The sequence below is a fragment of the Cyprinus carpio genome, chromosome B5 (assembly GCF_018340385.1).
Source record: "Cyprinus carpio isolate SPL01 chromosome B5, ASM1834038v1, whole genome shotgun sequence".
Classification (NCBI taxonomy): Eukaryota; Metazoa; Chordata; class Actinopteri; order Cypriniformes; family Cyprinidae; genus Cyprinus; species Cyprinus carpio.
The window spans coordinates 36,952,618-36,977,836 of NC_056601.1; the positions used below are offsets into that span (position 1 = coordinate 36,952,618).

The 25,219-nt window shown below is 32.5% G+C and overlaps 1 protein-coding gene across 1 annotated transcript in view; it reads left to right on the forward strand.

Annotated features, from left to right (window-relative positions):
- Positions 1 to 483: 483 nt before the first annotated feature.
- LOC109081528 (beta-glucuronidase-like) overlaps positions 484 to 25,219 on the forward strand; it is a 29,907-nt gene continuing 5,171 nt past the window's right edge. Inside the window, exons 1-8 of the mRNA XM_042723479.1 lie at positions 484 to 489; positions 15,591 to 15,755; positions 15,989 to 16,059; positions 17,296 to 17,503; positions 19,550 to 19,723; positions 21,473 to 21,672; positions 23,795 to 23,941; positions 24,785 to 24,869. Of these exons, the coding sequence (XP_042579413.1) occupies positions 484 to 489; positions 15,591 to 15,755; positions 15,989 to 16,059; positions 17,296 to 17,503; positions 19,550 to 19,723; positions 21,473 to 21,672; positions 23,795 to 23,941; positions 24,785 to 24,869 (1,056 nt within the window). The remainder of the gene's footprint in view (positions 490 to 15,590; positions 15,756 to 15,988; positions 16,060 to 17,295; positions 17,504 to 19,549; positions 19,724 to 21,472; positions 21,673 to 23,794; positions 23,942 to 24,784; positions 24,870 to 25,219) is intronic.

Genomic DNA, 25,219 nt, shown 5'->3' on the forward strand with positions numbered 1-25,219 from the left:
CACAGACCATCCTGAATTATTAGATTTCATAATCTCAGTGCATATAATATCCATTGTTGAGGTTTGGCTGAGAGCGTAAGAGATCCAGCTGGTATTAAAGGCTCTGGGAACATCAATGCTGGGTTATTTGTGCAGCTAAACAACTGTCTTACGAAACGAAAGATCAATGATCCCAACTTTGAGATCAAAGACCATTGAAAACCGCCCGCGGAAACACGGATCTGTCTACTTTAAGCGAATGAGCTCATTACTGTTATAGAGACAAGAGAATGAATATGTTTTGGGTCCAACACACCGTCCTCATCAATTTACGTCGAGAATTTTTCAGGGAAAGCTGATCTACATTGTGACGATTCACTGCCGCTATCCACACTGAAACATGCCAAACAAACAAGACACTACCATGAAAAAAAAACTACAATGACATCAGTTCTTGATTAGTTATGTGCCTTGTTTTCCAGTTAACCTTCTGCTGCCGCTTACATGGAGGTAAATAGTTTTTAATGAATGTACTACTGTATATTTTAGTTTGATAATTTTTTTTACTTTATTTTATTATTTTGTATTTTTAGGGGAACAGTTATGATCCATTTATTACCTGTTCACCACTTTCTGAGCAAAGACCTTGAAAATAACATTTTCAACTGTAATAAATCAGCTTGCAGTTTGGTCTTATTTTAATTAAAGAAAAGACAAAGATGATTAAATCTGAGGTTGAAACGAATTTGAAAAGCTAAACATAAATTCTTATTATTATGCACAATAATAATATAAACTTAGCGAATTTTTAAAAATACAGATTTTCTAAGCATGTTTACTTCTTAAAACTGCATAAAATCAAAGGCAAAATATAAACACAAGTGTGTTCCGCATTTGTGGTTGATATTGAAAAAAAGGAAAAAAATTTAAGATTTTAAGATTTTGTTTCGGAACTGCACCAGAGGGTTAAAATGTATATAAATTCTTAAAATAACATAGATTTACTTTAGAAGCAATACTGAATTGTTTGCATTAATTTGGTAATTTCAAGGATTTTCAAGACCTTTTTTACTTTACCTCATTGACTGCATGCACCTCCAACTGCACACTTATGTTTAGTGACGATTTTATATAAACAAAATAAATCCTAACTGTTCCTTTTTTTTCTTTTTTTTTTTTTTTTTTGTTTCTTCCCTTTTTTACCTTTTTCTATCTTTTGGAAATGCAAATTTCTAAATGAACAGAAACTTGCTGTTAACCCTTGTCACACACCAATCGACTCCATGCATTGTGTAGACTTTATCAGTAAAACGCTCTTAAGTGTACAAATGTCCATGCTTCAACCTCATGCTTACCATGACTTTCTGCTGTTGAAATATTGACCAGTCAGGAATGAACTTGCAGTAAAATTTCCAGATATGAAAACATTCTGGACGAAGAGATCAGCTTTACTTGATGCACTAACAATAATGTTTTTTTAGAGTCTCAAATCTGATCACAGATATTTTGAGGCGCATTGTTTACAGAAGCTTTCCTTTCACTGTTGTCCTAGCGGAGGAAGGATCTTCACAAGCCTACAGAACATCTAACATCTTCTGAGGAGGATCTCTCAATCATTGCATTATATGTTTTGGACATCATATCTTAAAAATCCTAAAATGACTAAAAATAGTATTGAGATATAGAGTAGTGTTTTTTTTTTTTTTTTTTTGGTTTTGGCTTTTTTTGGTTTTTAATCATTTGTAGCCCGTAGTATCTGCTTGTGATGTTATAACGTGAAGATATTTCATCAAATTGCACATTTTCATAATTCACATTCTCCTCAATAAAAACAATCTGAATAAAATCAATATTCTCACCACCCATATACCACACTAATGAACATAAAAGCCTGATGGATCGAATATGGCTGGATGGAGCGATATGATTACTAAATAAAACACATGCAAACTTGTCTAAGATTCAATAAATGTTCCATTTCAAATAAAGAAATTTCTGATCACTTCAATTTTTCTCAAAAAGCAGGAACCCCATATTTCATATGTCGGGGCCTTTAAAAGGGTTAATTAAAACTTAGTATAAAACCCCCCCAAAAAATTCCCAATTAGTCCTTTCCCCCTAGGAAAGCCCTTGACCCCAAAGTTTTCCCCAAATGAAAAAATAAAAGAGTAAAATAAATCCCTTCCTATATTTTAATAAATTGAACCCCCCCAGGGATCTTTCCCCCCCTCATCCCGTGTTTTCCAATGGGGCCCCAAAAGCTTTGGAGGGAAAAAATAACCATGAGAGACCCCCCCTTTCCCCCCCCCAAAACCACAAAACCCCCCCACACCCCACACACACACACCCCAACACAAACAAACACACACCCCCACACCCCACCCCCTCTCCCGCCACACAACAACACACCACACACACACACACACAACAAACACCCCACCCCACACCCCCCCACCACACACACCCCACACACACAAAAACCCCACACACCCCCACACACACACCCCCAAAAACCCACACCCCACGCACGCACACACACAACAAACACACACCCAAAACCACTCCCCCCCACCCCCCTCCCCCACAAAACCACCCCCTCTCCCGCCACACAAAACACACAAAAACACACACACACACACAAAAAACACACATGCACACACACACACACAAACACACACAAAACCACACACACACACACACACCCCCCAAACACACACAAAACACACACACAACACACAATGCACTATAATACTTATTTATTCGTTGTTACATCTTTAAAAAATATACAAACAAACAAACCTTCAAATATTATAATGCTTTTTACTTTAAAAAATATACAAACAAACAAACCTTCAAATATTATAATGCTTTTTAAAATTTTGGTTAAAATTTATTTATAAAAATCCATTGCATAAAACGTATCTCCCTAAAGGTTTTTTAAGTGTTCCCTTTTTTTTTTCTTTAATTCTGTAGTTTAATTTTTTTGCAAACAGGGATGTACCCAAGTTTTTTTTTTTTTTCAGTTTTTAGCTCACGTCTGGGTGCAAATTTGTCTCTTTAAAAAATTTTAAAGTAGGACACAAGCACACAATTTAAATCCCACAGCCTGTTTTTCTAAATGTTTTCAAATGTGCAAAAGGGTTTTTATCCCCTTAAGGGAAGCAATGCAATCAAAAATCCCCCTTTCAATCATATGTTGGGGTTTAGGGTACACAATTACAAACACTTGTGAAAAAACACACACACCCCCCCACACACACACACCCACATTTATAAAAACTATTGTTTCTGTTTTAAAAAAATAATAAGCAAGTAAAAAAATAACTGTAAACAAAAAATTTAACAAAAAAACACATTTTTACAAAGATATGAAACCCGGACGTAGGTTTTTTGGCCACACCCGCCGATGTCTTTTAATTTTTTCTTTCGGTGTGAGGAAAAAACCCATCCTCACACAAATACATTATTTACAAAACCCCAAAACCACACACACACACAATTTATTGCGTCTTTCCCCCACATGACAACAAAACCCCCGCTCCCAAAAAAAGCCCCACATGACAAACCCTTTAAAGATTCCTCCCAAACAGGGGTTTTGGTTTTTTTACTAAATGCATTTAATTTTTTACCTGCGGGAGCATAAATCCCACACACCGCATACAAAATGATTTTTTTTACTTAGTATTTAACCTTTTTCCTAAATGCAAAAATCTAAACATTCTTAAATCAAAAAACATTTACTAAAAAAGAAAATATTCACCAAAAATGTAAGTTTACGCTTTTGCTTCAAACAAGGAAAAATATGTCAATGGATCAAGAATAATAAAGTTAATTCAAAGGAAAAACCCCACTGGCATGTTGCATCTCAAGGAAATGTATCTTGAGTTATGAATTGCAAATTTGATATCTGTACTGGAAAACAAGTAGGAAATAATTGTGTAGATGCACAATTAAGTGTGAATCTTAGCAATACTCTGATGTATTTTTACGTAAAATGTGGCTCTACCACACATACATTTGAGATGATAAGATGATTCACATCATCTAAACATACAATACTGATGTACTGACAGCATCTAAATGTAAATAATTTATGTGTGAACAACTTTACAGACTTACAAAAGAGTCCCTGTGAATACTGAAATCGTGGCATAACAATTTTGATTGTATTGTATTCAGCTGTCATTGTTTACAGTCACAATTATTTAAAGCAGTATACTCATTAACTTATGAAATGTATATGTAATATAACTTTTCATTCTGTTGTGTGTGATTTCTAATGCCAACTTGTTTCAAAGGATTACATAATGTTAAAAAAATCACAGGACTACACTATAAAACCTTAAAATGAATAACATTTCTGCAGTTGCTTAACCATTGCTTATGATGTAATATTTACTTTGTTTGCTGTGGGACACAAAAGGCATGCTGTTACTGACAATAAAACCATAAAATACACCAAAAAGTCTGAAAGTAATAAATTTTAAATGTGAGCTGAAATACAAATCTTCAGAATCCATCCAAGTGCGAGGAACAGACTAAAATTCAAGCCTTTATTCAGTGATCTTCAACCACCATAAACGTATAATTTCACACTTGTTACAAATTTAAAAATTATCTTTTATTTATTTATTAATAAAATGAAATAAGAGCATCTATACAAATATCTTTGACATAATAGATTCAATAAATATTTCAAAATATTTAATAACTAAAAATTTAAACATAAAAACTCAATACGAGCTTTTTTTATTGAATTGATAACATGATAAGAGTGTTTAAAACAGTGTTTATGTTACTGTAAATATGTTATTAAAAACATAACATTTTGTATCTGTGAATGCGTAATAATGTTTACGTTTTAGATGTTTCAATACATTCAAATTGTACGAACTAAACACCACAGCAACTGCATATAAACAGCATGATGAAAACACTTATGCTTTAATAAATAAAAAAAAAAAGTTGTGTTCTTTAAGAACTTTTTGTAACTGTATCTAAACAAAGAAAAGTGTTTTCCTCATTCAGCACTCAAACGGATTTCTGATCCTGCAGACGTGGCCATCACTGAAGTCAAGAGTGTCAAATGATGTTGACGAAGTTTTTAGGGAACTTGATAGGCTACTTGTTTTCTGCAAACTCTTTTTTTTTTTGCGAGAGAGAGAGAAGCGGGGATGTTCTTGAGTTCTTGCGTTAATGACATTAACATTGTTGAATGTGTTGGCTGATGATTTTATAGCACACACACTCACGCTCTCTCGCTTAATTAGCATACCTCTCTTTAATCACACAGACTCATTCATTATTCACGCCGCAGTGGAATTAATTATTCATCAGTCACATTTCTGCACAGAGGAAGGAGGATGTGAGGGATTGCCAGAGACTCTCCTGTCCTCGCTCGTCTCTACATGACACAACAGCATCTTTCTGCTTTTATCCTTCATTCTGTCTTTCTTTGATTGTAAACAAAAGCAGCAAAAAGGCAAGAATGGTTTTAACTTTTATCAAAATATGCTTTCAAGAAAATAAGCAACCATCCCAAAGCCACAATTTACTGTTTTTTTCTAAATGTTCAATAATAAAAAAAAAAATAATTTTAAAATAAAATGTAAATTTTAAATATAAACCTTAAAAACTAATTAAAAAAATAAAATGTTAAAAAAAAGGAAAAAAAGAAAAACCTTAAATCTTACTAAACAAATTATATAAAATGTTAACTATATTTTTTTTAAATGTTAAAATTTTAAACTTTGACAAAAAAACATTTAACAAAATAAAATGATAAATAGGATTTATATGTAAAAAAAAATATTAAACATAATAAAATTTTAAATATCAATGTAAATCTTAAACTAAAAAAAAAACTTATAAACCTAACCAATTTTTAAAAAAATGAATATATATGCGATTTAAACTAAAAATTTAAATCCAAAAAAGGGGAAAAAAAATTTTTAAAAAAAAATAAGTAAAAAAAATTAAAAGTCAAAAAAAATATAACAAAAAAAAAAACACTGTTTTGCATCAATCATCCAACAAACAACTTAAATCTTAAAGTACAAAAAAACAAACAAAAAAAAAAACACTGTTTTGCATCAGGTATCCCATAATCTCTCTCTGCTCCCCCCCTCTTTTTTAAAGGGAAGAAAAGGGGAAGAGGCTGAAAAAACGACAAAGAGGGGTTTACCGTGCTGCTTCAGTTTCACTCAATTAGTTCTGCTTTTCCCTCAAAAGCTGCATTTGCTGCCCCCCCACACACAACCACACAACCCCACACACCCCCCATAGGAGAATGATTGAGAGATTCCCCCCCTTTTAAAACATTCTGACGGCAGCATGAATGCAGCGCCCGGCCCGGGCCCAATGCAGCAATGCATGTAAATTTTATCCCTTTTTTTGTTTATTTTCCTACACTATAGATAAATCTTCATTCCCTGAGGAAAATTTCATTATAATGCCCCGGCTGTCTTCAAGCGAGAAGATTTTTAATTGAGTTCCCGAGGATCAAAAGCATCCAAAATCCCCCAGGAGAAATTAGTCTGAATCAAGAAAATTTTATTGCCCCTTATTGAATGAAGGCATTCCCCAAAAGATAAACACAAAGAGTTATAAATGAAAGGGATAAGAGGGGGGTCTGATGCAATCTCTACTGAAACTTTATCGAGATGTAAGATTACTGGGTCATTCCAAAAAAAAGAATCATCTGCAATAGTCTCCATTTGCTCTTATTGCTATTTAAGGAAAAAAAAAACTGACATGAAAGATGTCATGTGTGCGTTTTCCTTCATGCATTTGGCAGTTGCTTTTACCCAAAGTGACTTGTACTGCAGTATACATTTTTCTAGTTCACTCATTCCCTGAGAATGAAACCCAGGAGTTTGGTGTTGCTAGTGCCATGCATATCTGTTTGAGCAACAGACTCATTTTCTACTCTTAAAATCATTGTTATTGTAGTTTCTCCAGATCAGTGTTTTGGTGTTTAGGTTCTTTAATTAAATAGTTCACCCCAAAAAAGAAAAAATTTTAAACTGAAATAAAACTGAAATAAACTAAAAAAATTTTCTTCATGGGAAAGATCTCAAGAAATGCAGCATTACAGTGTCCAGTAAGGATGCCTGAGTGAATGGGGGCCGCCAGAATGAGAGTCCAAACAGTGATAAAAACATCACAAAATCCACAAGTAAAAGCAATTGGAGCAAGTGATGGCACATTTCTCCAAATCTGATGAAATGGATTTCACACACATTTCGGATGAACTGAAGGTAAAGACATTTTCAGCAAAGTTTCATTTTTGGGTGAACCATTTCCTTAAAGTAGCAGATTATAGATGGGTTTCTAAAATAAGAAAAGCATCCATCATTTTTAAAATGGATTTCTGGTCCTGGATTTAACCTCGTGATTGTGCAGCTCACAGATCGCTGTGGGAATCACATCACTGAACCAACATTCATGTTTTGGGATAGGAACAGAATAGCTTTCTGCCTACATAACGAAAAATAATGGAATATTTCAATCATCCAGACATTCCTCTAGAGCTGAAGCATCAGCACAGATGATGATGATGATGTCAAGGAGGAAAGCTCTTGTCACTCAAACACACGGCGGCTCCATATGGGGGTCGTATTTGTCACCCGTCATCCTGTTCTCCTCATGTGCTGCTCGTTCTGCTCTAATGGAGCTGAAATGAGCCACAAAATCCACCAAGAGACAAATAAACTCTGGCTGCGGCTCATCTCAGGTGCATCAGCGCGTGTGTGTGTGTGTGTGAGTGTGAGTGTGTGTGTGTGAGTGTGTGTGTGTGTGTGTGTGTGTGAATGAACTTTAAAAACAATCCTCAAAACAGTGTTATGTTTGTGATGGACTGGAGGAATATATATTTAGATATATTTATCTAATGCATTTCAGACAGTACTATTATTATTTTAGCATCATTCTATTATAGTTTTTGTAAACATTTTTGATTTGCTTTTATTTTTGTTTTTTTATTTCCATTTAAATTTTAAGGTTTTAGTAATTTTGTTTTGTGCTTTTGTGTTTATAAAACATGTCTATAAAGTTTTTTGCATTTTTGTTTATTTTAAAGTTATTTTAATACATGAAGATACTAAATGAAAAAGAGGAATGCTGCCTTGGAAACTAGCTGAAATAAAATAAGTTTACATTTTTAATTATATTACAATAAACATATCCATCAAATTTCAATTAACATATCCTTCAAATATCATCACAATTATTCCCCAAGACAAAACCATTATTTCCCAGGGACAAAGCCACGGCAGCAGGGCTGTTGGCACGCAGCTCTGGCCTTGCACAGGTGCCACTCCTGGCCTTAAGAGATCGTTTCCTTCTGTTACAACTGCGCCTACACACACAATCTGCCACCAGCTGGAGTCCCGCTGGGCGTTGGCTCTCCCTGTGCATTTCCACCAGGATGTGGATCAGGCCTTTTTTTGTAACTGTACAGGTAAAAATGCTGGGCATGAGAAATGTTTCAGATCGCGTTCTTGTATCCTACATTTGCAGTGCCAGCGCTTGCCGGGTCTGACTCAAGTGTGCTGATGATGGGAGTAAAGCAGAGAATGATGCGTCAGCATGCTGGCACTGATGCCAGGACACTGGGGCTTAATGGGACACACATGCCAAAAAAACCTCCAACGACTTCCTTTCCTTGAGCAGATCATCAGTCACTACTGACACATCAGACTGAGACGGAACCGAGTGTGCAGAACAAGGTCATTCGTTAATGAAAACCTTATTATGAGTGCTGTCATTAAAAAAAAAAAACACCTAGCAACAATCCAGAAGACCCTAGCAACCACATAGCAAAACCCTAGCAACATCCTAGCAACCAGCCAGAACACACCAGATCAATAACACTCTAGAAATCATGTAGAAAATCACTCAAAATTCTAAAGCAATCAAATGGCAACATTTTTAAAACCATTCAAAAAACCTTAGCAACCACATTCTAAAAACTTTGAACTGCATAGCAACTCCCTGGCTACCATTCACATCCCCTGAGCATTATAATATTAGTGCTGCTTCAGGACTTTTTTGACTTGGGCCATTAAAAAGCACCTAGCAACAACAACCCAGAAGACCGGGCAGTTCTATATCGTAGAACTTAAGTAAAAAGATTTTATTAAATTCACAAAAAAAAAAAATCCATAAATAAAAATATTTTATGGTATGACACCCATATCTGGTACTTAAGTAAAAAAATGGATTTTTATGCAAAGTTAGATTACACTTTTAGGCTTCTTTCACCATCAACAAACAAAATAAACAAAAAAGCAAAATGCATTTACTAACAAAAAATATATAAAATACATGAAATATATATTTTAATAAATATAACAAAAAAAAAAAAAAAAAGCCCCCAAAAAAACAATAGACACCATTAGAAAATGTGTAATGGTTTTGGTTATAATGGGACTTGTATTGGTTTCACTGGAAACTGTAATGGACCCTGTTGGTCTCTACTGGTAATCGGTTGCCTTCTATTGGTGGCTTGTTAAAACCAACAAATCCTAATGAAATATGTCCCAAAACACACTACAGAAAAACATTTTTTAATGGTTTTAATGGTTAAAAGTTGATGGTTTGTATTGTTTGCAAGGGTTATTTGTAGTGGAAACATTAACATTTTCTGTGATGTTTTATAGTTTGTTTGTTTTTTCAGTAGAGACATAAGCCTATATCAGTTATACAGTGGTATTGTGGCTGCTGTGTGTCACATGACAAGCAAATCCCCCACCAAAAAAAAAATTACGAGTGCACGATGTCCCTGACACTACAATACATAAATTAAACATGATGAAACATTCATTTTAGTTGAAATTGTTAGAGACTGCAGTGATGCATGACATGGTGAATACTTAAAGTAGGATAAGATGAATTTAATAATTGTGCCCCCTGAAAGCACAAGTGGCCCCTGTCTGACCCCAGTCAACCTCAAAATCAAAGATCTCAATCACAAAACAAGAAGAATGAATATTGGAATGTAAATGATGCAACAATTTATGTAAGAAAGACTTTAAGAATGATTCATTCTGCTTGTTTTCCAGGCTTTTAATGTAATTTTAAATTTAATTACTTTGTCCAAAAAGTTTAAACAGAGCAAATATTTTATGCCACACGCATATAAAAAAGCCCCTTTTATTTTGATATATTTCTAGGTTGAATGAATAAAGTCTGCAGCATGAGTGAAGAACGAGCTGAGGTTTTAATCTTCTGTGACTCAGACACAAGCCCGAGTTTGAGATTCGATGACAGGCGTCCAAGAAAACACTTCACTTCATCCTCATATCTGATTTTATATGTCATCTCAGAGACAGATCGCTGTCGCAACAACTAACCCTCATTACGTCAATCCACACACACACACACGCACACACACACACACACACACACACACACACTGTCATTCTTCATCAGTCAAATCTGAGAGAGTTTCAAGTGATTAAGTCAATAAACGTGTCCAAAAGAAGAAGCACGTTGTCTGAGAGAACAGACACGACAGACTTCCAGCAGGATGCAGACAGACGGAGGACAAGGTCTCATAGATCTATAGGATATATAGAAATCTGAAGGAAATGGATTTCTCTTCCTGGTCTCATATATGACCAGGCGGAAGATATGATAAGAAACACATGATTACACAACATAAAATTTAACAATGTAAAAAAAAAAAAACAGGATGCTTTAGAGATGCATCTGAGCAAATGCAGAAAGACAGACGATTGTTCAACAGGAATAACAAGTGGATGCTCTGCAGTGAATGGGTGCCGTCATGTGAGTCCAAACAGCTGATAAAAACATCATCTAGAGAAGACAAAAGAAGAAACAAATCCATCATTCTCAGGTGTACAAAACAAGAAAAAAATCCATAATTCTCATATCATCTATTACACGTCAACCATTCACATCATATTATCAGCTGTTTGACGGCACCCATTTACTGCAGAGGATCCACTGCCTAGCAAGAGATGCAATGCTACATTGCAACAAGCTCATCTACATTTTGTATGGTCTGAGGGTGAACACATTCTCAGCAAATTCATGTGAACATCATCATATAAGCACACAGACACTCAAAGTCATTTTTTATGATTGCAATATCTGCAGTTATGATGGAACCGATTTGTCATATGACCAGTCAAAACAAGGTCTGACGAAGTAAATAAAAAACTTTATGGGTTATAAAATATACCAAAAGCAATGAAGGCCAATTCAACTGTTTTCATGTTTTATAACAGGTAATAAAATCTCTGACAGGAAGTTCAAAAGTCAACCAAAAAAATCAATGATCGTTTAAGACCTGCTGTAAATTCATCACCTCTGGGTTTTTTATGGGCAAATGAAACCTTGAAAACAACACTGATATCTGCCTGCTGGAAAAAGTCAATAGCTACTGCAAACACTAACATGAACTGAGAAAATAAATCAAATTCATAGCAATTAACGTCAAGTCTGGAGGGTGATACGCGGCAATTTATGTCTGATCAGGAGGAATTGCTTTGCTTTGACGTTTGGATAAAACCATCTGCAAAATTAATACACTTATGTTTGCATGTAAATAAAAGAATCCAATTCTTTTGAATGTGAAAATGTAAGTCTATTATAAACTAAAATCGAATGTATAGTCTAATAATATTATAAAAATAAGACAAAAATAAAACTCTCAGCAACTGTCTGACCTTGTGTTTCTGACCGAACATTTTTTAGGCTAAAGCTTGATGTTCAGAACTTCACAAACAACTTCAGTCCAAGTTTTCCACACAGAAACTGGGTCACAAAGTAAGGCCTGCCTGAAAGGCAAAAATGAGTGTTTCAAGCACTTAGATGGTTACGTAGATTTAATAACAGCAGAAGGCAGTGGGGGTGAAGATCTGAGAATACTCCTAAATCCTGGTTGTACCCCCTAACCCTGTTTCACCCTTTGGCTATCAAATAAATGTGCTCTAATGCTATTTTAATTACACAGTGTTTATGCGGAGAACCTCTGAATGATGTCTTCTGTCCTAAGTTCTGCACATGACAAATATATTCTGTATTACATGACAAATTAAAATAGTTTCTGACATAAAAGGTAAAAAACTTTTACTGTTAAACTTTTTATTTTTTTTTAAATCAAATTTAAAGAGAAAAGGCCAAAACTTGACAAATCGAAGTGAAAAGAAGAAAATCTGAATGTAGATACAAGCAAATTATCGAAGAAAGTGCATTTAAAAAAAAATTTAAAAAATATGCAAAAAAAGCTTCTGGGGTATGCAGTCCATAAAATCATTCATACCCCTAACCCAAAAGCACTTAATACCATAAACCCCCAAAACAAAAAGCTTAAAGTGTTTTTTAAGAAGCAACAGAATTTGGGACTAGTGTTGTATATGGTTTTGAAAGGACCCCTTTGAGTCAGTCCATAATGAGGGGGGACCCCCAGAAAACCCCAAGCTGTTTTACAGGTGCTGCGGGGAAAAAACACACAGGAAATTAATGCGGATTTGCCATGACATGAGGGGCTCTTTTAAGGTTTTCGGATTTCAGAAGATGTGAGGTTCCTCTGATAGACTATGGGGGGGGCCTCAAATAAAAGCCAAAGAAGACAAAGGGAAATTTAAACAGAATGTATCTGAAATAAATCATACTTTTGACAAATATAATTGTCCACTTCACAGGAGATCAAAACCCAGCTAACATCCTGATTGAAGAACAGCTTGTCAAGTTGCTTAAAACATCCTCAAGGCACTTCATGGTTCTTTTTACACTGCATCTCTGTTAGAAACATTCTCATGAACATGATCTGATCTGTCTGTACTGTAAACAGTTTATACTGTATCAGTGAATGTGTGGACCTCTGAAACGAAGACATAAGTCCCATCTCTGCATTTGTGTGTTCTTGGTCCAATGTGAATGCAATTATTGTTTGCAAGGTTTTTTTTTTTTTTTTTTTAGGTGCAATATGCAAATATATCATATAGATGCTTGGCAGGTGAACTGTTTGAGAGTGAAGGAATCTTGAGTGATATGTTTTTTCCCCCCTCGTGGTTAAAACGAACCTGCACTTTCGTCTTTTATATATACATTTTTTTAAAAAGTATTTTTAATAGTATTAAAAATATTATTTTTTTGATTTGTAATTTTTTTTTGTTAATATTTTATATTATTTTTTTATATTTATAGTTATTGTGTTTTAGTTTTTAATTTTGTGTATGTTAATGTTTTAAATAAAATGCTGGTAAAAAATAATTTATAATATGATTTACAATCATCGCATTATATATGATGTTTTTTTTTTCTTTTTTTTTTTTTTTGTGTTGACTTTTTTTTTTTTTTTTGAGGACTTATTTTAAAGAATTACACATACAGACAGGGTCAACAAAAATTAATTAATTATAATATTCAAATCCAATAAATAAATCAACGATAAAAATAAAAGTTTTCTTACCTTTTAAGCTTTCTTTCTTTTTTTGTAAGAATAACAGTGTTTAGTATTGCGACCACTGTCTGCTGTTAGAAGAAGAAAAAATCCATAGTATTTAGATTGTTTTTTACTTAATTTTTTTAGCTTTTTTTTTTTAGCATTTTAATGTTATTTATATATATATTCTTACTATAAAACGTGACCCCAACAACATGATTCAAAACATTTGCAGTTGGTCATGACGTGAGCCTTAATTTGACCAAAAAACAGATTGAGTGTGCAATCCAAAATAATTTTAGTTAGACATGTTTATGCACGTTATTATTAATTTTTTTTTGTGATTTTATCATGAGTTCAATTTATGTATATGTACGGAATATAATTGTTATTTTTTTTTTTATTATGTTTTATTAATGCTTCAGTGTATTTATTTTGACCGTTATTTTGTATATTATATTTATTTATATATTTATACTATAGGCGAGCGGCTTGTATGCCTACTTTTGGCCGCTTATTTTGGAATGTGTTAAATTTTTATTAGTATATGTGTTTGTGTTACTAAATTTTTTTTTATTTATATATATATGTTAGTTATGTTTATTGATTGATTTTTTTATAATTTTTTATTTAGTTTTATTTTTTGGTTAGTATTATTGAAATATTTTTTTTTTGATACGTATTTTGTGTTTTCATTTTTATTTTTATTTTATTTTTTTTTTATAATTTTATTATTTTACATATATTTTTATATTTTTATAATGAATAGTTTGCTTTGTTTGTTTATTATATGTTGTTTTATTTTATTTATTATATTTGTTAATTTATAATAATTTATATTTTATTTTTTTGTTAGGATTTTGTTTTTTTTATGTTATTTTTTTTTATTATTGATATTTTTAAATTATGTTTTTTAGGTTTGTTTAGATTTGTTTTATTTATTTAGTATATATGTTTTTATGTTATTTTTTGTTTTACAAGAATGTATTAGGAATTGTTTTATAATAATTTTTTTATTCATTTATTTTATTTTGATTATTTTTTTTTTTTTTTATATAGAGTGTTTATTTTTTAATTAAGTTATTTTTTTTAATTTTGTATTTATTTTTAATTAAGATTTTATGTTTATTTTATTATTTTATGTATAATTTTGAATTTAATTATTTCTACATATATTATTTTTTTATTTTATGTTTTATATTTGTTATTTGTATATGTATATATATATACCATATTATTTATTTACTTGTTTAAATTTTTTTTTATTAAATTATTTAAAAAATATTTGTCAAATTTAGTTATTCTTGTACCTTATTTATTCATTTATTTAATTATATGTATGTATATATATATAAATATATGTATATATATATATATATATATATATATGTATATATATATATATATATATATATATAATTATTTTTTTTTTTTTTTACAGTTTTTCTCTAATATTTTTCCACGAACCTAGGCACTCCATAATGCTACCTTTATTACATTTGATTTATATATATATATATATATATATATGTATATATATATATATATATATATATATATATATATATATATATATATTGTGAGTATTATTATGATTGTGTATCATATTATTATTATTTTTACATTTTATGTTAATTAAATTAATTAAATTTAATCTAGTGTCTTATTTTTTATTTTATGTTTTACACTGGTTTTCTGTAATAATTCCCATGGACTCCCATCACTCCAATAATACTACTGTAGTACATTACATTTGTTTTCTACTTACTATAATTCTGTACTGTTACGATTACATACCATATTATTAAGACAATTTATTATTATTATTTAAATTACTTTTAATTACAATTACCTAGTTATTTTAATCTAGCAGCTTATTATTTAAGCATAATCCTTTTATTATTATTTATTTAAGCAGAATTCCCTTGTCAGTTGCTCTTTTTGCACCATAAACTCACTGCAATATGTGTTTTGTTTTGTAGGTTTTCTTGATTCTGTAACATCCTCTTTATTAAGAAGAGTACCAAATGCTGTAATCAGAAAATAAAAATGTTGTATTTTCCCAGAAACGGTAAGTACTTTAATTAGAGGACAATTGTCAAGGTCAGCCAACTTATATAATTGCATAATGTTGCATATATGCCATGCATTTTAAGTGTGTTCTTAGGTTGTGATTGTGTGGTTTTTATTCCAGACCGGGCCTGTTATTGACATGCCGGTTTACGCCGGGTGTCGTCCAGCTACAATGACATCACCGCAAGACGCTTTAAATCGGGATTTCATTGGCTGGGTGTGGTATGAGAAGGACGTATGGGGTGCCGGGCGCCAGCTGGATCCAGGACTTAGGAACCGTCTCTCAGTGGGTGAACGGGGTCACTCACTATTACTCAGTGCTTGTAAGTCTGTGGAAATCATATTCTTTTACTCAACACAAGACAAATCACAATCACATGATCTGTGCCCTTCCCGCATCTCATTAACTGAACCAAGGTCACCGAGCACGTGGGCGGCCATCTCCCGTTTGAGGCGGACACGGATATCAGTGGGCGTGCTTTTTTTCAGGCACGAGCAATCAGTGTTGGATCACCATAAGCTGTCAACAACACTTTAACTCTTGAGGCGCTTCCACCGGGAACCATCCAGTACATGACCGATCGCAGCAGGTCAGACGTCATCCGTGTGTTCACATAGTGCCCTAAAATCACTAAACATTTCAATACTTTAAATGCTACAGTCCCCCAAATATCATCATTCTCCTGCGAGGAAACCCATCCTAAAATTTAATGCATACTGTGTAATAAGATATATTATAAATGTCTAAATATTACTCAAAAAATATTTAAATTAATTGTACTGTGTATTATTTATTTATTTACTTTTAATCCTTTTTTTTTTTACTTATTGTTTGTTTATTATTTTATTCATTTTATTAATATTTATTATATTTTGGTAACACTTTATTTTAGGTCTCCTTGTTACACGTTACATGTACTTACAATTATAACAACAGTAAATTATGCATAATTACATGCAAGTAACCCTAATCCTAACATTAACCATATAGTAATTAAATATAGTTATTACTCAGTACTTGAATGTATAATTACACCGTAACAGCGACACCTTAAGAGAAAGTGTAACCCAAAATTTTTTATTTTATTATTTCATTATAAAAAAAAAATAATACACTTTTACTGTAAATATTTATAAATTAAGTGTGAGAGGCCTAATGAATAAATATGATCACAATGAGATATTATTGCAATTATAAACATGTTAAGATAAGGCTGAGTATGACGTATTGTGATTTATTACATTTTTGCAGAACATCCCTAAATGAAATCTGTCCATAGAATGACAAACAGTCAAAAAATGTTGTATGCAAATGATTTTATTATTCAGTACCTAAAGATTAATATTTTCATATTTGCAATTTAAATAATAAAATATTGATACTTTGCATCCTCGTATCAATAAATTGTCACCAAGCAGGTGCTAACAGTGATTACTGTGCTGTATCGACACAAACCCTATTATAAATATGTCTAAATATTATTTGGAAAATATTTATTTTGATTATTACACTTTGGGCTACTGATTATAGCACTCTACTGTTAGATGTATTCTTTATTTACTTATATATTTTCTTATTTTAAGCAAATTTTTCTGTATTTATTTCAATCCAATTTGTTTGTGTACTAATGTAAACCTATATATTTTATTATTATCATTATTATCATTTTTAAACACGTTTTTCTCTCATCATTTGCACAGATTCCCCTCGCAGTCCCTTGCAGCACCATATTAACTCAGTGGATAATCGTATTAAAGGCTATGACCAGTAGATTATTAAAAGGCACATGATCTCCTGTCCTGGACGTGTCTTCTTTTCCTCTCAGATACCCCGCTGGCTACTTCGTTCAGAACACTAACTTTGATTTCTTCAACTACGCTGGAATACACCGACCAGTCCTGCTCTACACCACACCGAAGACGCACATTGATGACATCACAGTGGAGACCACGTTCTCTGATAACATCGGTGAGCACCCACGAAATGTGTCACTATGCACCTTACTTTTAACAAAACAGCAGGCTTGGACAATTGTAACTTGATTGCAATTTTCATAGAAACCTGAATTATTCAGAAATAACATTTATGAGACAGTTCAACAGTTGCTGAGTGAACTGACCTTCCTTCAAAGTTTTTTTTTTGTATGTAATATAAACAAATATATATTTGTATATAATTATATATTTTTTGTGTGTGTGTGTGTGTTGCTTCATAAACTTTCCTAGTACACAAAATTGGTATTTTTAACTCTGAAAATGCTGGTCAATTTCACCAAATTAATAAACGAAACACATTAAAATCACCGCGGCAATTTGCAAAGACTGGAAACAGTACTTGTATTATAAACATACGCCAATAATCCAATCCATAATACTTAATTTTTTTTTTACAGGCTTAGGGCTTTGTTTGTTTTGTTTTTCATAGGATAAAAATCCTATATATGTGTTTGTATTACGAAAGGTACTAAATGTTTACGATCAGAAAAATGTTACATAAGTTATGTTGTTGTAACTGTGTTCTTTTTTAGCATCTTTCTTTTATTGCTGGATTTTCTCCAAGAGGAATTTTAATTCGGTTTAACAACAGTAAAGGTATTGTATTGTGTTTTATTGCTATTGAAGGCTGTGTCAAAATAGTCCACCTACTTCTTGTCTATATGAAATGCATGTTTAGATATTGCATTTAATGATTAATATTTGCATTGTTCTTCTGACTGGTTCTAGTATTTTACTTTGCGGAGAAGGACATTATTTTTTACGATTACTTTAGGCGTACAGATGCTCCCTTTATAAATGTGGAGTGATATTAGTCTCTCTTATCCCGATCCTGTGTTTAGCTTGGTCATTTTTTTAAAACGGGTGCTGTTTGTGGGCAGCTCTAAAGCCGCTGTGAAAGTCACGCTCTCGGCTTCAAGATCGGCAGGTGTGTGGCTTCGGAAGACGGGTTCCATAGGAGTCCTCAATACGTCTACAGACTTGTAACCTGTGGTGGCCGTGACTCTGATGTCACGAAAACCCAGCTTACCTTTACGCCATTGGAGGGCACAGCGTCCATAGGTACAGGTAAATGCTTATATAGTGTAACGTGACAATATTGCTCTGTAACGGTTCATAAATTAACCCTTACTGTACAAGTGGTTACCAAGTTTAGAGATTTACTTTTTGTGACTCATATTCATACACCAGTGTTTAACTATCCAAGAGACTATTATAGTTTTTATTAATACTTGAATTAGTTTAAAAAAAAAATCTAAATGTTTTTTTTTAGTATGTTTCGTTTTTTGAATCTAGTTTTTTATTTATATTCTTTTATTATATTAGTTTATTTAGATAACTTTTATGTATTATTATCTGGTCAATTATTTAATACATAAAGGTAACCTAAATGAAAAATGAGAAATGTTGGGTCCTTGCGAAAACATAAGTGTGATGATTTTTATTTGATGTTATTTCAGTTACTGTTTATTTTTATTTCAAATAACAAAAATGTTAAGCAACTGGATAAATGTAAGACCTTCTAAATAACTATATTACTCCCTGGTTGAAACTTTAAAATTCTAGTTAAATAAATCACTTGGAAACTAAAGGAAAAATTGGAAAGTTAATTTCCGTGAAACCAGTGTTTAGTTTAATATCACTGAGGAAACTGATTATACGGTTGTATTGTACACCAACTGAATTAGTTTTATTTTTCAAATTTTTGTATAGTTTTTATTCATTTTTATGAAATATAGTTTTTTCTTTATGATGTCTAGGATAGTTAGTGTCTATATCAATTTGTAGTAATTTTTTTTGCGTTTTTAGTTATGTTACGGAGAACACAATGAGGCATGAAACGTTAAAAGTTAATGTTTATTTCAAATTGACTATGTTTTTTTGTAATATGTATTATAGTTTCGCCCGTATATTGCTTATTTTGCAGCATTAATCAAAATAGTAACCAGATGTTTCTGCATGGCGATTTCATGCATTAACATTTTCACTTTAAAATACTGTATGTGGAGATGGAATATTGTCTTGTTGATTGCGGATGCTAGGTAACAAAACCCATGAAAACCTGTCTGATCTCGGTTTGTGTAGATTCAGGCGTACAGCGAAGACAGGGACAGACTGTGCATCGTTTACCCTCTTCATGTGGGAATTGGTCCCGTTAAATGTCACCAGCACACCTCAGGTTTCTCTTCCTCCCCATCCAAACAAACGCCGACCGTTCGTCTTCAAATCGGGGTCAACAAAACACGAGGGACCGCAGACGTGAGTGACACCAAGAGGGCAGCAAACCAAACACGACCACTGACTGACGGATACTACTCACCCTCACATCAGTTCAAAACCTCTGTGACTTTCTTTCTTCTGTAAAATGCAAAAGTTTAACGTTTAAGCTGCTCTTTTCCAAGTAATTGAGGTTTGGATGCTTTCAAGCTCCGGAAAATGAGGAAAAAGACATCATAAAGTAGTTCATAACGTAGTTCATAAGATCATGCGTTATATTCAGCGTCGTCTGAAATCATACGATCGCTTTGCTTGCGGAGCAGACTGAAACTCATGCACTGAAAATCAATAATCAGAGCTCTGAAATCTCGATCAGAAACTGCGTGTGGCTCTTGGTGTGGAATACACACATAATCTTTTCTTTTATATTATATTTTTTTGTTTATAACTTATTTCAGTTAGTTGCCAAGGAAAAATTTCTAATTTGTTCTAATTACAATTACACAAACAAAAAAATTAATTAACTTATACAAATTACAACCACAATTATAAAAAAAATAATTAACCTTAACAAGGATTTCTTTTATTATTATTGCTATTATTATTAATATTTTGAGCATTTATTTAATGTTATCACTTTTCCTTTTAATTTTAGTTTCTGTTTTAGTAACTGTTGCTTTTTGTCCTTTCTATTTTTTTTTTTTTTTTGCATTTTAATTAATCTTTAATTTATTTTAATTTCAGTAATTTTAGTACTTAAACTTATTTTATTTCTGTTAGTTGACAAGGGTAATTATTAATTTAAATTTATTCTAATTCTGATTAGAAGGCAAAAAAAAAAGAATGAACATGCTCATGATTTGCTTTATTATTATTATTATTATTAATAATAATATTTTGAGCTTTTATATGATGTATTAGAAGTTTATTATATATTATAAGTTTTGGTCATTTTGTTAGGTGCTTTTGTCATTTTTATTCTTTTTTATTTTATTTTAATTTATATTATTTTTGATTTAGTTATATTAATTTTAGAACTTACTTTTTTTTCTAATTCTGTCTTTTATATTTATTAATAATTTGAGCTTTTATTTTAAGCATTTCCAGCTTCTATTTATTTTAATTTTAGTTTTGGTTATGTTTTATGTTTTTCGCACATCGTCACCTTTTATTTTATCATTAAGTTCAGTGTCAAAGGGATGCCCATTTTCTATTCTTTAGGGTCTTAATGAAAAGTATAAAGCATACTTTGGTTAAAATTTCTCAAAGGTAGTGTAAAAGTCAAAAACAGCTCTGTTCACAGTGACCCGTTTTGGTGCATGTCCCTTTAAATGTTAATGAGCTCTGCTCGCCCCGCCCCTCTCTTCCGTGGGGTGTCGAGCCTTTCTCTGATCATTATTCTTGGGGATTAAAAAAAAGCACTTGGTGGATTTTTATCATTATAGGGTGGTTGTGTACACACACTGCCAACACACATTTATGTTCAAACACCACAAAAGTGCATGTAGCATCCACTGACCCCTTTAACATTCTGCTACAGAAGAAAGTCATACGGGTTTGAAACAACAAGATTACAGAGTAAATGCTGAAAGAATGTTGAAACTATGGCTTTAAGAGTGTGATTGTGGTAAAAGCAGCTGTTATCAGCTATTAACTGGACCGCTCTACCACACAACCGCATCCTCCTGTACTTCTCTTAGTATAGCTGATGTTTGCTCGGAGTTCACAGACACAAACTGATCCTCACGCAGCCGCTATGAAAGTAAAACACTCGGTTTCAGATCTCACTGAACCCCGCGGTTTGTGTCGCAGATCCGAGGGAAAGGCTTCGACTGGCCTGTGGTGGTGAAGGACTTTAACCTGATGAAGTGGATGGGAGCGAACTCGTTCCGCACCAGTCACTATCCCTACGCCGAGGAGATCCTGCAGATGGCCGACCGGCACGGCATCGTCATCATAGACGAGTGTCCTGGAGTGGGAATCAAAGACATGTGAGACGCCGTCCCAACAAACACGAGCAGCTGAGCCTTTATTGAGGGCTTTAACCCAAGTGTGGCACAGAAACACAGTGTCTAGTGTCCCGTTTCATCCCTTTATGAATATTATGTCCGTCTGAAATGATGTCAAGGTTACAATCCTGTAGGAGACGAATCCATGCCTGACAAGATTTGTTTGACAGGTCAATGTCAACTCTATTTATATAGCACCATTAAAAACAACAACTGTTGACCAAGGTGACCTCAGAGATCTAGCTGGATTGTAAATGGAGACTAAATCAGACAAATACCCAGGTGCTTGACCATTAAAACACTTAAAGACCAGTAGCAGCACTTTAAAATCAATTCTAAAACAGACTGGGAGCCAGTGCAAGGAAATTAAAACTGGAGTAATATGTTCTTGTTTTCGAACACCTGTAAGACGTGGAAGACGGGCCAGAGAGGACTGATTAATGCCCATATAAAGGGAGTTACAGTAGTCTAATCTTGTTGAGATGAAGGCATGGATCACTTTTTCCAAATCCTTAAAAGAAAGAAATGGTTTTACCTCGGCTAGGATTCTGCGGTTTTAACCGAAGAACTAATTTGTTTGTCAGATTTGAGAGAGCTAATAAAAAACACACCCAAATTCTTCACTAATGGTTTGACAAATGGAGACAGTGGACCAAAATCTAAACAAGAGGAGCTAAAGGCTTCTGAGGATTCAAAAATTATAATCTCATTTTTGTTTTCATTGAGATGAAGAAAAATTACGGACATCCAAGCCTTCACGTCAGCAAGACAAGCCAACAGAGTATCCATGCCCCTCTTATCAGATTCCAGGGGCAGATAAATATGCGTATCGTCCGCATAACAATAAAAATAAATATTGTGTTTCGTAAAAATTGACCCCAGACGAAGCATATACGGTGAAAACAAAATTTGAGCAAGGATAGAGCCTTGCGGGACGCCGCAAGTAAGAGGAGCAGCTCCTGTCGTGAATAATCTAATATTAACAGAAAAGCTTCTGTTATAAAGATAAGACTGAAACCATTTAAGAGCATTTCCCCGAATGCCTGCACTATACTCCAGTCGTGAAATGAGAACTGCATGGTCAACTGTGTTAAACACTGCACTAGCACCGCAGACTTGACAGAGTCAGCAGTTCATAAAATATCATTTAAAACCTTTACCAGTGCTGTTTCTGTAGAGTGCTGTTTTCTAAAACCTGGTCACTGTTTCTTGATACAAATTTAATTTTAGCAATATATATATTCTATTATACCAATATACAAAATTTATAAGTAACTTTATTAATTTTACGGCAGTTTAAGTTTAGCAATTAATTTTAGCGATTTTTTTCATATTTCAGTTGATTTCGTATTTTTGTTAGTTTATATATATTTTATGAGTAATTTTATTATTTTTTCATATTTCAGTTGATTTCGTATTATTTTTAATATTTATATTTATATATTGTTAATGTATTTTTTCCATTTTTCCATATTATTCATTATTAATAAAATAAAAAAAAAATACATCACATCACTACTATTTTTTTAGTTATTTTTTAATATAAAAAAATTTCTTTTTTTTTCTTAATATTTTTCAATATTTTCATATATATATTTCAAATTTATTTTTATTTTCATTTTGTTTTTAGTAATTGTTTAAAGTGCACATACATATTTGTTAAAGATTTCAAATAGTTTATATATAGCTTTAATTTATTTTTATTTCCATAATAATTTTAATAATTTTATTATTTAAATATGGTACAAAACATGCTTTTTAGACCTTAAAAAATACAATTTTATTTATTTACTGAGGTATGTTCAGAGATATCCATCTACACTTTGGTGTCTTTCATTTCCTATCAATATGTGTCAGAATCTCTTAATACGTGTCGACTCTGTCAGATGCGACTGTCATGTCAAATATTTAATGTAACTATTGGTAAATCTAGCATTTAACTTCAGTTAAGAATAAATTATCAGTATTTATTATTACACGGATTAATTTGTAATCTCAAGCTATTGAAAGTGTTTTGGTCTGAGGCGGTTTTATTGTCATATCTAGATCCAGATAATCAGTGTGTGTGTGTGTGTGTGTGTGTATGTGTGTATGTGGCCCTCAGACGCAGTTTCGGGAACGTTTCTCTGGCTCATCACCTGACCGTCATGGAGGAGCTGGTCCGGCGTGATAAAAACCACCCGTCTGTGGTCATGTGGTCTGTGGCCAATGAGCCGGCGTCAGAAATGCCGCCCGCCGGATTCTACTTCAAGTGAGTCAAACTGAATGATAAAGACTCCTTTAGTGCTTCAGTGGTGCAGAACATGGCATGTTCACACCTAGAGGAGGAGAAGACGGGTTAAACGCTGACCTCCTGTTGTTCCCTTTCCAGTGATTATGGAAAACCTGGAAATGTTAAAATTGTGGTTTCCAGGCCTGTAAAATACAGTAATGAATACAAATTAAATTAAACGAGTTAAATAATACAATTCAATTAAATGAATAATTATTAAATTAAAAAACAGTAATAATAGTTGAAAATCTTAAATAGTTGAAAAGACCTTTTTCTTGTGTCAGTACATACTAGGCTTGACTTATTTGCCATTGACTTACATTATATAGTTGTGTTTTTAGTATTATTTGTATACTGGTATAGCAATTATTAATATTTTTGTTAGCTTTTATTATATGCATTTTCAGATTTCATTTGAATTGTAGTAGCAGTAGTCATTTTGTAGTCAGATTATTTATTTTTTATTTATTTTATTAAAAATAAATTAATGAATACAATATTAAAGTATAGTTTATATTAAAATAAATTAAAATACAGTGAATAAAATAGTTAGAACTTAGTAACAATTAAAAATGTAAATAAGTTAACATTTAAATAAACGTCTGGGAAATCAATGAAAATTCATATTTAATCAGCCAGAAATTACTTGTGGTGTCTGTAAATGTTATAATTTTTTAAAATAATAAAAACATCCTTTGGCAGTAATTATAAATGATGAGCAAAGTCAGCATTTTCAGGCAAAAAGTGTCTGAAACTTGTTTTTCAACTGGGAATACGTACATTTTTTAAAAACTTTCCATCTTAAATGATATTTTTCTGAAGGGAACTGGTGTCTCATACGAGATCTCTGGATTCCTCTCGGCCGGTCACATACATCACAGCCAGCAACTATGCCAGAGATCTAGGGGTGAGACATCTCTTTTTACATTTTATACATGTATTTTACTGTGAAGTAACCATTTCACAACCTTGCATCGACTTCCCTTTTTATTCCAGCTGTTTGAACAGTTCTTATCTTATGTTTCTCACAATCATGAGTTGAGTTGGTCTACAGTAGATCTGCGTCATTCAAACACAGTCAGTCATTCTGTAAATTTACTCTAGATTGCTCCCCTGAACTGTGTTCCCTCGCACACTTCACTCTCTAACATATAAAAACATTTACCTTCACAGACCTGTACAGACTGACTTCGTTGAAATAAGAAATTGTTTTATATTAACAAATCTTATGAATAAATCTCTGACTTTATGCTGAAA